Raw genomic sequence first — 17,366 nt, forward strand, 5'->3', positions numbered from 1 at the left:
CAAGAAACGGCGACGAAATGTTTGAATTTAATTTTAATACATCTCGAAACAGAATCTTACATTTGCCAAACTTCTCTGTTGCTATTAGACTTTTTTTGTGAGTTGGCCATCAGCTGTTGGAGTTGTTTTTTAAGTTATTTCAGCGTGTGGCGGCTGTCGAGTCCAAAATCAAATATAGAGCTTAAAAATAGCGTTTATCTGACAGATTCGCTCTGGGACGTATCTAATGCTTAAAGCCTGAAATATGGTTGTTTATCGGAGCTAATTATACAACTCTTTGGGGGGCTCTCGACCTAATGAGCCCAACAACAAGCTCCACCGCAGCCAAGACAGCATACCAAGGCGGTCGGTCATTTAAAAAGCCAAATGAAAGCATTTCAATTGTCTGAATGAATGAAAAACACAGTTCCTCCTCGGACCCTAAGAGAAAAAATATATATATAAACTATTGTTTGAGCCATGAACTGGCTTAACCCCTTCGTGCCCCACTCAGTTTTTTGGGGGACGCATGACGCGACAATAAACGCAGCGAATGCAGACCCAGCCGATGTGTGTGTGCCGTCGTATTCATCATAATGCCCGTCGTAATAAAATAATAAAAGTGTATACAAAAAGTGTTTTGTACGCGAGAGAGTGAGAGATATCAAAGAACATCCCCGAAACCATCATAATAAAATCCATCTTGGCCAGCTGGCTACACCATAAAGTCTGTGTATACACCAGACCCACGGATGGGGCATTTATTAATCAAAAACTATCTTGTTTGTTATTGCCATTGGAGCGCGGCATATTTCTCGTCAATTTTTACTAATAAAATTTAATTTATTTAAATTCCAAGCGGGGACATAAAAATCAAATCACAAACATTGTTAAATTTAGCCAGCAAATATAAATAAGAAAACATTCAAATATCTCTCAATATAAATGAAAAGAAAAACACACAAATGCTAAATAATTTATGCTCAATGGCCGAAAAAGACATAATAAAATGGCAGCAGCAACAAAAGTTTCTTGTGAAACAAACGATAAACAAAACAAATCGGTATCTCCGACTACGATTCACCCAGTAATCCATTAGAATCGTAGCCAAATCCACCTGACTTGGGGATTATTTTCGGCCAGCCTAATACACCCGAATTCTCTGGGTTTTGTACGAAAAGCAAATTACACAAATTTAAAAATAATAAAACTAAAACGTGTCTGCATAAATTAATTAATAAGTCAATTTCGAATGTGAATGTGGAAGACGATGACACAGACGAAGGTGAAGACAAAGACACGGCGATAAATTTAAATATATTACTGGAAGCTGCGAACTGCAGATAAGTCGAGAGTTCCCATTCGTTTATATATTATTCGAGAGCGTGTTTTAGGGTCCCTCTAGGAAGTGTAATTGCCTCCGCCCCCGGCCACCGACTAGGGGTTAAGCCTGAAGAGCTCTGAAGTTTATAAGCAACTTTTTATGCATTATTCTTTTTATCGCTTTTACAGCTTTTACTTAACTGCCGGCCGCCTTTGACGCGTTCATTGTTCACTGTCATTTGCGTGCCATAAAAAAATACAACTTTATAAGGAAAATAAACGTAAAACATCTCGGCAAGTGAGAATAAGAAGAACCAGGCTACGACGAATTCTATTGAAAAAGTCTGCACCGAAAGAAAGAAATATCAAGATCTTAATTTAAATTAATTTTCAATCATCAAACGGAAGTCTAAAAATATCATAATATTTATTTGACACAATTCTATATATATTTCTATATATTTTTATATTTATTCAGCATTTTATTGAATTTTCCCTCAACCTTTTGTGGTTGTTTGGAAACGCTTTGAGATCAATCTACATTTTCTATGAGAAAACCACGAAAATAAAGAAATCTTTTAGTGGACTTGCGGCAGCATCCGAAATTTCCGCTCCACGGGTGGCGACTCATTAAAAGTAAATAAAAAAATCAGATACTAAAAACAATCGAGAAGCGTTTTTTTTTTGTTCGGACTTTTGTTGAAAAAACGATGTTAAATAAATAAAAATATATAAATACACAGATCAAAACACAAATAAAATGGATATTCGAAGAGCAAACAGTGAAGGCGCGACTGCTAAAATGCCCGACCACGCATTCGGACAATGGGGGTCGTGTAAATTTCTAAAGCCAACTATATGGCCACAAATGCCACGCCCCTTGTGGAATGCGCCCCTGGAACTAATGGACGCCCAGTGATTTATTTAGTAGTAGCAGCAAAATCGAGTCGAAAGTCTTAGCGTTCGGTTTCGCGTCCAGTTTGATTTATTTCTGTGAGCGAGGCCAAAAATAAATACCGCAAATAAATAAAAATCTAGTTTGGCATTTATTTATTTTATTAATTTGTGCTGCGCGTGTTGCCTGTGCTGCTGCTGTTGTTGCTGCTGCTGCTGCTGCTGCCATTGAAAATGATTCACTTATTAAAATACTGGGGCATTTAATATTTATTTCGAGCGTTTATGTAACGCGCGTTTTATTATTCCATTTTTCAGTTGCCGCTACCTCTGCCTCTGACTTGGCGAGCAAATTCATTTCACAACAATGTGGCTGCCTTTTTGTTTATAATTAAACGCAGAAAGCGTATTTCTTAATTATTTATTTTATTGTTGTTTATTTTTAAATGGGCTACAGACAATTTCCTGCACTTCAAGCGAAACAAATAAAAGTGACGCAGCTTTTTGCGATCTCCACTACTTTGGATTGTTCCGTCTTGATTCCCCTGCTTCTCTGAAAGCAATTGAAAAACAAAATCCAGGCGAGAGCATTATTAAAGCCAATTATATGAGCCATATATTTCCTTTAGAGCAGATTATTATGGCATAAAATCATTTGATGGCAAAAGAATGTTAGCTCGGAATGCTTGTGGCACTCCACACAAAAGGATATCTCTGCTCTGCTCGACTTAGGCAGGACTTGCTGTGTGCTAAGCCTCTGCGCTGCTGTCAGAGAGAATCCTGGCCTCCATTCGCCCAGATCCGCTAATTGCCAGAGGTCCTAATGCAAATTTAATCCGTGTGTGTTGCGAATTATTTTCGCCGTCCGCAGACTGCAAATCAATTGCAACTGCAATCTCAGCTGGGGCTTGTTTATATCTGTATCTGTAGCTGTATCTGTGGCTGTATCCGTGTGCGGTTGAATATTTACATATGTAATGGTTTTGTGTGTGCCCGCACACCCACACAACCCCCTACACCCACACACACACACACTCACTCATTGGCCTATAATAATTATCTTGAGCAGACAGCGCTCGACTAAATCAATATTATGGCCGACTAATAAAGGTGTTACACACATACTAGCCGCTGCAAATACGGAATTGAATATGGCAACAATCGCTGCCATCGCAGTTGCAGTTGCAGATACATTTGCAGGCACAGATACGGATACAAAGGCATTTGCAGTGGCGGGCGCTTGACATGTCGCCGGGAAAGGGCATTAGAAATAAGTTGGATTAATATTAATGGATGTCTAGCAACACTCTAAAAAATTTCATCCCAATTCTAATGTTAGTCAGAAGCTTGTTAAGCAGTAAAGAAGCCATTTCCGACCCCATAAATCTTGAATTTTTTTCTTAAAATCATAAATTTAATATACAGATTTGTTAAACTAGAAAAAGCTAGCCTAGAAATGCTTTCCGAATTTAATTTGATCCTTTTTTTGACTGAGTTATGTTTGATTGATGCCATGATCTTAAGGCAAACTGTTAACCTAAGCAATATTAGAGGATGTTTTTATAGTATATATAGTTTTTTCAGTTGTCTAGAAAAAAAATTTAACAAAATTTAATAGATTCTTTTCAGTTCTAAGCCAATATTTTTCCAGTGCTCATTCTAGATTCAAGCTGCCACTTTAATGAGAACCCTTCAGTCTAAGGCTTTATCCCTGATTTGTATTAATTACACGTACCTCCAAACCTTGAGAGAATCGAGTGTGTAGGCTGCCCCTTTTAGTGGCCTGCAGTTGGAGGGTAAAAAAAAAAACAATCAAATATGCATTTTAAAAGTTGCCCGACTTTGGACGCCTTGCCTCGTTTCGGTTCAGTTTCAGTTGAGTTCCTGGCGAGTTCAGTTTCGTTTTCGGACCGATCCGACTCCCCCATGGCCTGCAACTCAAACAGCAGCCAAAGCCCAGACCAAACCATATTTGTCTAACCTGGGCCCACACACACACACTCACACACACAGCCTCACATGTGTCAGGGGGGGTTTTTTGGGTGGCTAACGGGCCTCTATTTACCCAGGACCCCACCCTGGGCCCGAGTGCATGCTGCGCTCTGTTTTAGACAGTGGGCGGCAGGCCGCTGCTCCTCTCTATGCTATTCAAAAAATTTAATGGCATTTTAAATAAGAAATTACACAGGCCGTGCATATTTCATAAGACTTCGTATGGCGCCCGGCGAGTGTTCGACGCGGCTCAGAGTTCGACTGAGAAGCGCTTTCGGCTAGAGTGAGGGAGAGGGCAATACGAGAAACAGAGAAATGGAGAACCGGGGTGGCAGAGAAACGGGGTGTAGCGAGAGCTAGAGACTCTCTGCTCGACTCCCCAAAGTATCAAATGGAAAAACTGTGGCCCAAAAGCAAAGAAAAGCGTGCCACGGCTGCAAAATAGTTGCAGTTTTTCGCCTCAAAGAGAAATGGAAAGTAGCAGATGATGGACCAAGGAAATACCTCTTAGAAAATAATGAAAATGCTATGAATCTAAATAGAATTAGGAAGATTTTGTATAATTTTTAAAAATAAATATTTCGAATTTTGTAATATTTTTGATTTTAGCAAATTAGTTGAATTTATTTTGAGTGTATTTATAGGTGCTCTTCAGGCAAAGAATTTTATTAATATCAATAAAATATTTTTACTTATATGTTCAATATGTTCTTATAATTTAGAAAACGATTTAACATGAATTTAATTTCATTTTAAACCTTTTTATTAACTTTATTTCCTCTCGGTTCACTAGCCCATTATACCCCTCTAAAGATCGCAGAAATAATGGCGGAATGTTAGCTGTAATTCTAGCTTTATATGGCCGAATGGACGCGACAGCGGGCCGGTGGAGGCAAAAGTTGTGCTACCTTTTTGCATAGCTTTGGGCTCATTTAATATTTATGTCTCTCTAAATATTAAATATTATTTCAAGGCTTTGCAGTGCGTTGCAGTTGACGGCAGCACCCCGTTCACCCCTCTATATATTCCACTGCCCGAATGCAGTTGCAGTTGCAAGTAGCGAGCCTGTCTTTTGAGCGATTCGATTGGCGGAGGCCAAGAAGCGGGAGAAAGCGTAGCATACATTCGAGCGCTTGACCGGAGTCGGATTTTCGCTTCCTGGCTATCCTTTCTTTTATTTAAACTTGCGAGATTTGCGAGGACATGAATAATTAGCGAGCTACCGCTGCTTTCTTCTCCTCGGTCCTGATGATGGAGGCGTGTTTTTTCCGCTCTAGTCTGGCAGCTTATACAAGTTTAATATTTAATGACTGTGTGCAGCCGTTTTAACACTTTGTAGACTTTCTCCCCTCAGCCACTACTACTGGCGCTGCTGCCTCCGCCATTTTCTCGCAGTGAAAGCGCACATTCAATCAGCTCAAAGGACACGCAAGGCTCTCCAGTCCAGTCCCAAGTCATTACAATAACCAACAATGCGCAGGCTTCGGGGGGTTTTCGTTTGGCAGCAACTGTAGAGAAGAAAACCGTCGTGAATGGCCGTATATCCTCATTATCCCCAATGCTAAAAAACAATAAATTACTATTTGCAAGAGGTTAATTTTTACTTTGTCAGTACAAGCCAGCAGAAATTACATGAGCAACGACTGCAGGAGTTACAATTGCCCCGAACAACTGCAACAAAAATAACAATAGTCGGACGGAGAAGTAAATTCTATAAAAGTCCAGGGTCGAGCACAGTTGAAATGCCACAAATACGTGTGTATACAAGGCTTGGTCCTTGGGGATGGGCACGTGATACGAATTTGCTTAAAAGGCAATCCTTAGGGAGTCGGAAAATGGGAAAATAATATATGGAAGTACTTATTCAAGTATGAAAAGGGATATGATATACTATCAAAAGCAATTAACAGAAATTAAGGAAGAGCTAAATTGTCTTAAAAATATTTATAAATTATAATGATAAAATGTAATAATTTTGAATTGAATTATGTATTTTATATACCCAAAAATATAATTATTTAAACCCATTTCGTGTCACGTTGTCATCTCTCACCGATTTGCCCTTTCCCAATGTCCAAGTTGCGTCCAAATGCCGTCCTGAGCTCGCAGGAGCTGTCCTGGGCAAGACAACCTTTATATTTTTTTATTTTCGGGGAGGGGTCAACAATGAAACAGGACTGGCCAGGGGCGTTGGGGGGAAGACACACTCCAGAAGGGTGAAGAAGCGGGTGCCGCCTCGGAACGCGGTATTTTTCGGAGGGTCTGAAAGAAGTCGGCGGCCCATTTGAATGTTTTATAGCAATTTCTGTTGTCGGCTGCGGTTGATGTTGCTCCTGCTGTTCTTGTTGTTGTTGTTGTTGTTGTTCCTCTTAATATTGTTGTTGGTTTTGCTAGTAGCATTGTTGTTGGTGTTGCCAGTTGCTGGTTAGCCGGCAACTTGACACACCTCAATGCACGTTGCACTCAACACTTGGCGTATAATTATTTATTACATTTAAATTATTGTTGCCATTGTTGGTAGGTGAGTTGCTATTGCTATTGCTGTTGTTGTTGTGGCAAACAAAACTTTCAGCGAGTGTATGTGTGTAGATAGGTATAAAAAAAAAGAAAGAAAGGAGGGAGTAGAAGGGGACTTGGTGGGGTTGAAGCTCGCTTCATGCACTCGCACTTGGCTTTATGATTGCTACAATTATTGTTGCCGCTGCTGCTGCCGGTTGCTGTTGCCCCTGCAATTCCTTGGACAGCATTTCCACAAGTGCAATTGTTTATAGCCATTATTATTGTTGTTGTTGGTTGTTGTTGTTGCTTAGCTCTCTTGCATTTCATTATATTCCGATACAAGTATATATAGTAGTATACCCAGCACACCAAGAAGTATCTATATACAGTAGCTTTCCCTTCTGTTGGGCGCCTCAGCGAAATGTGTTTTTCACATTATTCCCATGAATAATGCATTGGGCCAATATGCATATTTTATGTGAAATTCGTGCAATAAAATACTATTAAATATTTAGTTGCCGCCGACGTCGACGTTTTTGTCTTGCGGCAAAATAAAAGAGAGACGGCAAAGGAGCCTTTTTGGGTGTCCTGCCGGTGGAGGAGGAAGGGGCGGGAGAAGGTGGGTGGAAAGGTGTCATTAGAAATTCGGGGGCCCTGGGAATGGGATTTATAAAAATGCAAATCGATTCGCGGGATCCCCCAATGAAAAGTGTCAGTTCTCTGGACTCGATAATTGTGGCCTAGCGGGGCCAGGAGACAGACATTCTTAAATGAATTATTTCTGGCGTCTTATAAAATGAATGGATGTCCCGAGCACAACTATGAAACAAAGAGGTGCGGCTACACGGAAAGAAAAGTAGGATAAATACTAAATAAAAGTGATACTGAGATCGGAAATCAATATTTCAGATAATTGTTTAATCTTAAAAAATAAGAATAAAATATTTCTTAGATTTCTTAAGATATTAAAAAGTTTCAGCTTTAATTTTTTGCAATGCAAAAATAACAGGAGCCACTTCCGAGGAAGACAACGTGGCCAAGGTTGCTGGTAACCACCCAAGTGGGTGGCATGCGTGTGACTGGCTGAGTAATACAAATAAATGAATGAACCCGAAGGCAGAGAACAGCCAAAGAGAGATAGAACGAGTGGGAGTACGGCGGAAAAGCGGAAACTTGGCCAGCCAAAAGCTAGAGAGAGAAAACTAGTTGGCAGTAGTAATAGTGAAGGCTAAAAGGGAACAGGCGCTCAGGAAAAGCAATAGCTTGCCTTCACCAAAAACGCAAAGGAAATGGCAACCTTTCGTGTAGTTGTGACGCACAAGGGGGGTAGCTTCGATGGGGCAATGGGCCATTCAGGGGTTAAGGCGGCTTTCGGCGTTCGGGGTGGGTGAAGTGTGGGGTTTTTGTGGTGAGCAAGTTGCAGACAAGAGAAATAACAAACTTGAGACGCCACCACGGTGGAACACGAATCGAAAATGAATAATAAATAAAGTGTTATATAATATAAGAAATATACACAGCAAAAACGCCAGGAAGAAAACTACAGCAAAAGTTCCAAGGAGCCAAGGAGGAAAGCGGTGTTTTAAGCTGGTACTTCGAGGGAGGGGGGTTAAGGGGGCTAAAGGATAAAGGACATGCCAGCGGGGGGAAGGTGTAGTTTTAGTGCTTTTCCTAACGCGCCAAAGAGGTTGGGTTTCGGGTAGAGTACTGCCGCCGAGTTTATGTGCGCGCTTGAAAAATAAAATTAAAATTGCATTAGAATCCAAGGGGTAATACAGCCAAGCGGGGCGGGGGTGGTGCTGGAAAAACCCCTTGCCAAGGGGGGGAAGTTAACCCGCGATGTAGTGAAAACTTGAAGGCTGTTGAAAGGCAAAGGGAGAGTGGCCGGGGGCCTGGGTCTATGCATTTGGATTGATGGCAAATGCGAGTGTGTGGAGGGTGTGTTATAAATTTATATTTTATTGCCAACAGACACACACACACTCGCACACAAAGTTATAGAAATTCCATATATAATATATATATATACCCCGATCTCTTCTGGGAGTGGAGGTGCAAATAAAAAAGTATTGAAGGCTACACGAAAAATATTTTCTTTAGCCAGGGAAAGCTCACGAAAATCAATAAATTTTTATAGAAATTTGTAGCAGCGGAAAAGTTAATTAAATAAATTATTATGTGAATGGGGCGTGCACACGATGAGTAATTGGCAAGAAGCAGAAGACGAAGAGGAAGAATCCAGAAGAAGCCGAGGAGGAGATGTAGAACCAGGAGAAGCCAAGGCAGCGACGCCAGCAGCGAAGCGCCGCAAATTAAATTAAATGAGTTGAAAGAAAGTTGAATGCGCGCACACTTCAAATTTGTTTTTGTTGAGAAGAGTGGGGATGGGAAGGAATGAGAGGGGGTGACTGCTGCCAGCTAAGGGGAATTGAAAATTTAATTAATTAAACATTTTTGAGAGAGCAGAGAGCTCGTAATATTTTATTATATGAATTGTACTATGCGAGAGTTTTATAATCGCCCCAGACTGAATGGATGGATGAATGGCTGACAGCAGGGGGGTGTTGCCGCTTGTTGATTAATATCTGAAAAGAGCTAGAGATGGGACTACTACATTTTAATATATAAGGAAAAATCTTGAAAGAAATTTTTAAGAATTTATTTCCACTTCTAAACTCTAGTTTTCTTTATTTAAAGTTAAAATTTCATCCAAGAAACCCAAACATGTTCTGAAAATATTTTTAAATAAATCTATGAAACCTCAAAAATTAAGATATAACTAACAATATTTTTTAATATCCCAATAAAGACATAAATCTTAAAAAAATAGTAACTATACAAAGCTTTCCCACATATTTAACCTGCTTTGCGGCTCTGTAACTCTGATATTTACAAGCTACAAAAGTGTTCACACTGCCCGCCATAATTCAACCCCCACGTAGCAAACAAAAAAAGTGGCATCATTAACAAAGTGTTTTACATAAAATAGCATTTTTAACGCCATTTTGTTTGCAACACGGCCGCATTTGTTACAGTTACAGCCACTAGTGCCGCCTGTAAAAATGTAAAAATGCTTCCGACTTTTCAATTTCAATTATTCATACGTTTTATGACCTTTTTCCTTGGCATGCAGGCTTCGGCTCCTCGGTATGGAGTTTTCCGGTTCTCCTGCCCTCCAGCGCCTACTCCTCAAATATTTAAGACTTGCATTATATGTTCTCTTTATGAGCTGCACTTTTTTTTTCTTTTGGTTCGTCTCCCTAGTCGGATTTCTGTTTTGTTTTATATATTTTTTTTTTGTATATTTTTTGCTTTACTTGTTTTTTTTTTTCTGCCTCTGGCTCATGCTCGTTGCACATAATTTGTATTACGCCCCTGCATATAAAATGCATGGCTACGTGCGCAGAGGGGGCGTGGCCAGCTGGCCGAAGGAAGGCTTTATGGCCAGAGCCTCTGTTTCGGCCATAGCACGAAACCTGCATCAATTTAACTTTTCCTATGTGGCATTACAAAAAAAAAAAAAAAAATGGAGATTCTCTTAGTTTCAGTCTCAGCTCCCGGTTAACCCTTAAATGGCCGGGTTTTTGTACCGGTTTCAACTGATTAATACGGCCGCCATGGGGTTAAAGGCTGGCTCAATTAAGCGGCACAGAGCTTCCCCCTGAATTCCTAATAATAGCAATAAATAAATGGCTTTTTGTATATTCCGCTAGGTGAAGCCTCAGAGCCTCAGAGCCGTAAAAAGGGGCCGCCAAGACAATGGGGTCCGGGATAGCCCCACTTTGTATACTAATTTGCTTTTGGTGGGCTCCTCCTTGGCTCTTTGCATACGAAAATGCTACGGCAACATTTATGGCATTCATAAACTTTTACGGCCAGCCACAATTCGTGTGCAAATGTCACAGGCGGCCTTAAGAAGTAAGCCAGAGGGAAAAACTATTGGTTGGGAGTTTCCCCTTTCCCCCAAAAAAACAAAAAGCAGATACCTGTTATGCAAAGTTTTCTAATTATTTTAAAGTCGTGAAGGCGGGAAAATCTTTTCCTGACAACTCCTTGAGCTGCAGGGATTTTTTTTAAGGAAGGAGAAATAAATATATTAAGTTAAGAATAGCTGTATTATCATTTTAGTTGAATTAAAAATATACAACTAACAATTTCCCTTTCCCCTTTTATCAATTCCAGGCCAAGATGATCGAAAGTGGAGGACATGGTGGCTGGATGGGTGCTGCAGCCGCTGCCACCGGCGCTGCCTCAGTGGCGGGTAAGTTCAAGCTAAAAAAGGCCTTCCATTTCAGCCTTTTCATAATGTCCGCGTGACGTGTTCCTTTCAGCAGACAGCTACCAGTACCAGTTGCAGTCCATGTGGCAAAAGTGCTGGAACACCAATCAACAGAACCTGGTGCAGCAGCTGAGATTCCGGGAGCGAGGACCCTTAAAGTCCTGGCGACCAGAGGCCATGGCCGAAGCCATCTTCAGTGTGCTGAAGGAGGGCCTATCCCTGTCGCAGGCTGCCCGCAAGTTCGACATCCCGTATCCCACTTTCGTTCTTTACGCCAATCGAGTTCATAATATGCTGGGACCCTCGCTGGATGGCGGTGCCGATCCTAGGCCCAAGGCCAGGGGTCGTCCGCAGAGAATCCTGTTGGGCATGTGGCCGGAGGAGCTCATCCGCAGCGTCATCAAGGCGGTGGTGTTTAGGGACTATCGTGAAATCAAGGAGGATATGAGTGCCCACCAGTATGCCAATGGACAGGCCCATGGTGTAAGTACTTTTTGGATATTTATGTTTATATTACATTTTAATTGGAAAAGAAATTGAAAAAGAAAAAAATAGTTTTTAAAATTATAAGCTTATTTTCTTAATCAGTAAAGGTATAAATGTTCTTAGAGCTTGTTTTTTTTTAGCGAAATTTAATGTTATTTGAAAAAGAAAGACATAAAAATAAACATTTATCGCTTGTCAGAATGAATTTCAATACTAATTATATTTCAGTTAGGTGGAATTTGTTTTGTGTAAACAAAAAGTGTAATTATATTATTTTTGAAACGCCAAGGTCTTTTTTTGTAGTATTTCTATGTATACATTTTGGCTATGTTTGGAACATGATTTTTACCTGAGAAAATTTCTATTAAATTTCTTTAATATTATACCAATTTCCTTATATTTTCATTTATTATATTTATTGATTTTAATTACAAAATAATAGTTATCTCTTTTAAACATTTTGGGGACTCCTAAGTATTTCCCACTTGATAACCTTTTAGCCCACTTTAACCCCCTTTCTTCCCATATTTTTTCTTCTACTCCCCAATAGTCCCACTTTGGCGCTGGTTCCGCTTCTAATGGCTATCACAGTGCCGCTGCCGCTGCCAAGATGGCCGCCCAGAATGCAGCACTGGCTCCCCCAGATGCTGGCAGTCCGCTTAGCTCCATGACGGAGACCCTGCGCCGCCAGATTCTCTCCCAGCAGCAGCAGCAACAGCATCAACAGCAGGCGCACCACCACCAGGCGCAATCGCACCACCAGCAACAGCCATCGCACCACCCACAGCAGTCGCCTCACGGCCAGTCGATGAACATGTACAAGTCGCCGGCTTACCTGCAGCGCTCCGAGATCGAGGATCAGGTGTCCGCGGCGGCAGCAGTGGCTGCAGCGGCGGCCAAGCACCAGCATCAGCACCAGCAGCAACAGCAGCAGGGTTCAGAGCGGCGGGGAGCAGAGAACCTGCCCGATCTCTCGGCCCTGGGACTGATGGGTCTGCCCGGCCTGAATGTAATGCCCTCAAGGGGATCGAGCGGGGGTGCGGGTGGTGCGCCGCCCAACAGTGCCGCCTCCTATGCACGCGAGCTATCACGGGAACGCGAGCGCGACCGTGAGCTCTCCCGCGAACGGGAACGGGAGCGCGAACTGTCCCGCCAGTATGGCAGCCAGTCGCGGGGCTCTAGCTCCGGTTCCGGCAGCGCCAAGTCCCTGACCGCCAGCCAAAGACCCGGCGCCGCCTCGCCCTACTCCGCCGCCCACTATGCCAAGCACCAGGCCAGCGCCTACAACAAGCGCTTCCTGGAGAGCCTGCCCGCCGGCATAGACTTTGAGGCGATTGCCAACGGACTGCTCCAGAAGTCGGTGACCAAGAGTCCCCGCTTCGAGGACTTTTTCCCGGGACCAGGCCAGGACATGAGCGAGCTGTTTGCCAATCCGGATGCAGCTGCTGCGGCGGCTGCGGCGGCCGCCTATGCGCCGCCCGTGAATCCGGTTCGTGAATCGCCGCTGATGAAGATCAAGCTGGAGCAGCAGCATGCCGCCGAGCTGCCACACGAGGATTGAATCCCGGAGACTGGCGGCTGGGGTATGGTGGATCAGGGGTGGGGAAATTTTTAAATACAAAAATTTGTGGGTGAATTTCTAAGGAAAGCAAGTAATTGTTGGAAAACAGTAAGTAGTTGGATTTATTTTTTATTTGGAATTTATTTTTTTTTATTTAAAAAAGGTTAAGAAATAATTTTAAATACAACCGAAAGTTATAGTTTTTCAGGCTAAAAAAAATATAAATATCAGTTGCTTTTCTTATTTAAAAGTAAAACTATAGACGAGCATTTTGCAAGCAAAAATAATTAGTTTACGGCTTAAATTGTATTCTTTAAATATCTCTTTAAAAAAAAAACCTTTTAAAATTTATATATTATTTTTAAGTAGCAAAATTCTTTTAAAGAATACCAAAGCCTAAAAAAAAGCTCAAAATAAAACCACACCAAAATTGTTAAAATATTTTTCAACCCTGAAAATTAATGTAACAACTTCCCTGATTTAACCAACAATTACTTGTCTTAAGAAAGAATTGCCCAGAAAAATGAGAGCCACCCTAAAAGCCACACAATACACACAAAGAAAATACAATACACAAATACATTTGGACTGCTACTTGAAACCCCAACGTTTTTAGTGTTTAGTGCTTAGTTGAAGTTGCTAACTGGTTTTTATGCCTAGGCTAGTTTTAGAGCGCGTATCGAGGAAGGTATAAAGTATTAACCTATTATTAAAGCACACCCCTAAGACCCGCACACACACACACACACAGCCCAACCTAACACATACTTCGAAACTTTCCTGTAAGGATAGGATCTCGTACTTTGTCTTATTTATTTTCAAGATAATTCGTTGCGTTGATTGCCTTTTTTGCCACGCGAAAAATAATAATAATAAATAGATGTAACGATTAAATGTAACCGCAAAACCGTAAGCCGTAAACAATTAAATTTACGATTAGAGACTTGTGCATTTCTTAAATGTAGCTTAACCCTAGAAATACACACAAACACACACACACTGAATGTTGTCAAATCTGGTAATTACAACTTTATATACATATATAGATACATATATATAAATAATAGCAAATACTTTAAGATATATAAGCACACACATACACGGATAGAGAAGTGCATACCTATACGCAGCACACAAACACACATACTTATATTAATGGTATTTCCAAATGTAAATGTAAATAATGTACAAATTTCCATAGCTTTAGGCTTCGACTTAATCTTAGATTTACCCCCCGGAAACGGAGAGCCCTTCGCAGCACTTCTTCAATGGTAATTGTAATCGTAATCGTAATCGTACTGTAGCATTGTAACATTGTAAATGAATGAATGAGCAAACAACGCAGGCAGCATCACATTAAATTTGTGCTAATTTTATGTAAACACACACACACACACACACTCTTACAGCCACACAGCACACACACACTCGACTGTCAGATATGCATATGTATTGTCCGTACTCTGTGAGTGAACTATTATTATTATTATTACTATTATTATTATTATCTATCCCTAAAGAAGCGTTTAGTTAAACAATAAATTATACAACAATAAACAGAAAATAAAAACAAATTGAAAAACTAAATGTCAACCGGTGTCCATGTTTTATTTATGGCTTAAAAGCGGATAGTCGAGGAATAAATCAAAATAATTCCAAGGCTATGAATATTCAAAACCTCAAAAGTCAATTGGAATTCAAGGGTTTGTATGGTTAAATGGAACTGGAAAATCGCTGATGGATTTTTCAAAGTGGTAGGTTTTTCCAAGAACAAAAAAGTCTTTAAATTATTTGGCTTAATAAGCTAAATAACTGATTTCAATTGAATTAAATTTAGACAAGAGAGTTTGGCTAAGATTGGCAGACTAATTTTTGAATACACTTTTAGTTTGCAATTGAAAAATCTGATAGAATAGAAATTCCTCATAACTTGAACAAATAGTAATAATTTCAAATATTAGACTTTAATTCAGAATATTTGTAATTAATAAATTAAAACTTAGCAACTATAAGGTTTTTGACCGTCAAATGCCTTCCCAAAAACCCTAAATTTTTGCTTTCTTAAATCCATATTTATTGATATTTTTGTATGATAATTACGATAATTACGTTTTGGAAATAAAATGGCCCAGTTAAGGCATAGAATATGCGCATTTTAGGGACATTATGTTCATTTTTTATATATTTTCTTTTTACAAATTAGTTTATAAAGCCAATATATAATATTTTTTTCTTGAATTTTTTTATTATTTTTAGTCATCAGGGCTATTTCGAGTGTTCATTAGCTTTTTAACATTGCTCTGTTAAATAAAAACTATCCCAAAAAAAAGGCTTCTACTGTAGACTCTCCTAGAAACTCTTTCCCTGCGACTGCAGCTACTCGGCAACAAACTGCTGGCCCCAATTCCGAAGACATAATTCACTTAATTCCCCCCAAAAGCAAGTGCAACTTCTGGCACAACAACAAGGCCTCCTTTCACCCTACTTCCCCCCCTCGCACAGTCACAAATTCAGGCACACACTCACCAGGACAGACACGAGTACTTCTCAAGGTCAAGGGGCAAGTGAAAGCGAAGCCATCACGCTTTCCATGCACAGCCCCAATCGCCGCTGTAGTTGATGCTGTTGTTGTTGGTGAAAGAAAACAATTACTTTGGCACTTAACAGCTTAACACATCACTTTGCACTTGATGCAAAACTCGGTCTGCTCCCAGGACTCATGACTTTGGACTGGTCTCGCCTCGCTCTGGAGTCCTTTGGTTCCCCTAAAACATCCTGGGCATCCTTAGCTGCAGACTGCAGATAAATAGGAGAAGCCCAAAGGAGGGGAGTCCCGGACACAGGCCGCCGCAGTCAGCAGTCCGGGGACAAGCGTACATCTGTAATGCTCAAGGTCATTCCGGAGCAGTTTGCCGGCCACCCGTTGGGCAGCAAGCAAAAAGCCGCCACTGAGAGAAAATTCAAGAAGCTATGGAGAATGTGAGAAGCTGGAATATTAAAATTGCATAAATTAAAGATCTAAAAATCTATCTAAAGTTATTTTCCTAAGTAAACCAACTACAGAAAGAATATTATTATTATTATAATTTTTATTTTTAGAATTAGGTTATTTTTAGGAAGTAATGTTTCCCTTATCCTTTCTTATTTTCTCTCAGTGCGGCGAAGCCAACGAGCAAGGCAACCCAGCCGCTCGACTGGCCATGAATGGCAAGTGGCTTTCATCTTGTGAGACACCCACACAAACACACACCCTTGGTGGACCGGGAAGAGGGGGATGTCAATGAAGGAGGAAGAGGATGCAGAGGAGCAACAGGAGAGCCAAAAGGGTCGAGTCTCATTCTCGGTCTCGGTCTCGGTCTCCATCTCGTTCTCGTTCTCGGTCAGCCTTGAATTGCGACCCACAAACAACTTCCTTCCAGCGACGGCAGCTGCCTTCATCCTGCCTTTCGTCCTTGCCAGCAATTCGCCTGTGGTTGCCGCCTGCTGTCTGTCTTCCTTCTATTCCGACTACGACTCCTCGTCCTGATCCCTCTTTGCCCCATATCCCCACTTGGATGTGTCTGAAGTTAAGCATTTGCGGCTGCTTGTAGCCCAAAATCCTGGCTGGTTGGTTTGCCGGTTGTTGGCTGTTGGCTGCCTTGCCTTTCCGCTCACTCCCCTCTTTGCTTACCCAAGCCCCTTCAACAGTTAGCAGCCACTCTGCCGTTAGCCATCTTGACAAGTGGTTTGGCGCCGTCTTAACCCGTTGAGGTACCGGATTTAACAGGGGTTTTTACTATGTGGGGTGTCATGAGAGTGCTTTAGTGGTAGCTTCTTGTGAGATATAAGTTTTAAGGATCCAATTCTAGTGTCTAGTTTGGCTTGAATATTTCACAGAATATATTTTTAACCATTAATTTCAAATATTGAAATAAGAAGACATTTTTAAGAGAGAGTCTGACATTTCTTTGTCAAGGTAATTATTTTATTGGAATTATCTAGAGACTTTAGAATCTTTGAATACATATTTTTATAAACTTCAACTTTATCAAAACATTTTTAATACAGAAACAACTTCCTAAGTATTCCCTTATCCTCACCTAATGGGTTAATCGCTGCCAATGGTTTCTGACCCGGCAATTGGCTTCACGCTCTGCGGAAAGATGCAGTTGAGTCGAGTTGAGTCGAGCCGAAGCCCCAAGTTGATGTTGCCTGCTCTCGAGAAATTACAGATAATTTGTTAAATATGGCACAGAAGCCGTAGCAGTGGCAGTAGCAACAGAAGCATCATGTGCAGTTTTGGCCAGGCCAAAAGCGAAAGTGCACAAGTTGTCTGGGACTCTGAGAGAGGGGCTGGTCTGGTGACTCCATCTC

At 41.0% G+C, this 17,366-nt stretch overlaps 1 protein-coding gene across 2 annotated transcripts in view; it reads left to right on the top strand.

Annotated features, from left to right (window-relative positions):
* bab2 (bric a brac 2) overlaps positions 1 to 14,600 on the top strand; it is a 30,701-nt gene extending 16,101 nt beyond the window's left edge. Inside the window, exons 3-5 of one of the 2 annotated variants that reach the window (XM_017162295.3) lie at positions 10,870 to 10,948; positions 11,019 to 11,449; positions 12,003 to 14,600. In XM_017162295.3, coding sequence (XP_017017784.1) covers positions 10,870 to 10,948; positions 11,019 to 11,449; positions 12,003 to 13,013 — 1,521 coding nt within the window. In that variant the 3' untranslated portion in view covers positions 13,014 to 14,600. The remainder of the gene's footprint in view (positions 1 to 10,869; positions 10,949 to 11,018; positions 11,450 to 12,002) is intronic. The other variant, XM_017162298.3, reaches the window with a different exon arrangement.
* Positions 14,601 to 17,366: the final 2,766 nt, after the last annotated feature.

Source organism: Drosophila kikkawai, chromosome 3L (genome assembly GCF_030179895.1).
Source record: "Drosophila kikkawai strain 14028-0561.14 chromosome 3L, DkikHiC1v2, whole genome shotgun sequence".
NCBI classification, from domain to species: domain Eukaryota; kingdom Metazoa; phylum Arthropoda; class Insecta; order Diptera; family Drosophilidae; genus Drosophila; species Drosophila kikkawai.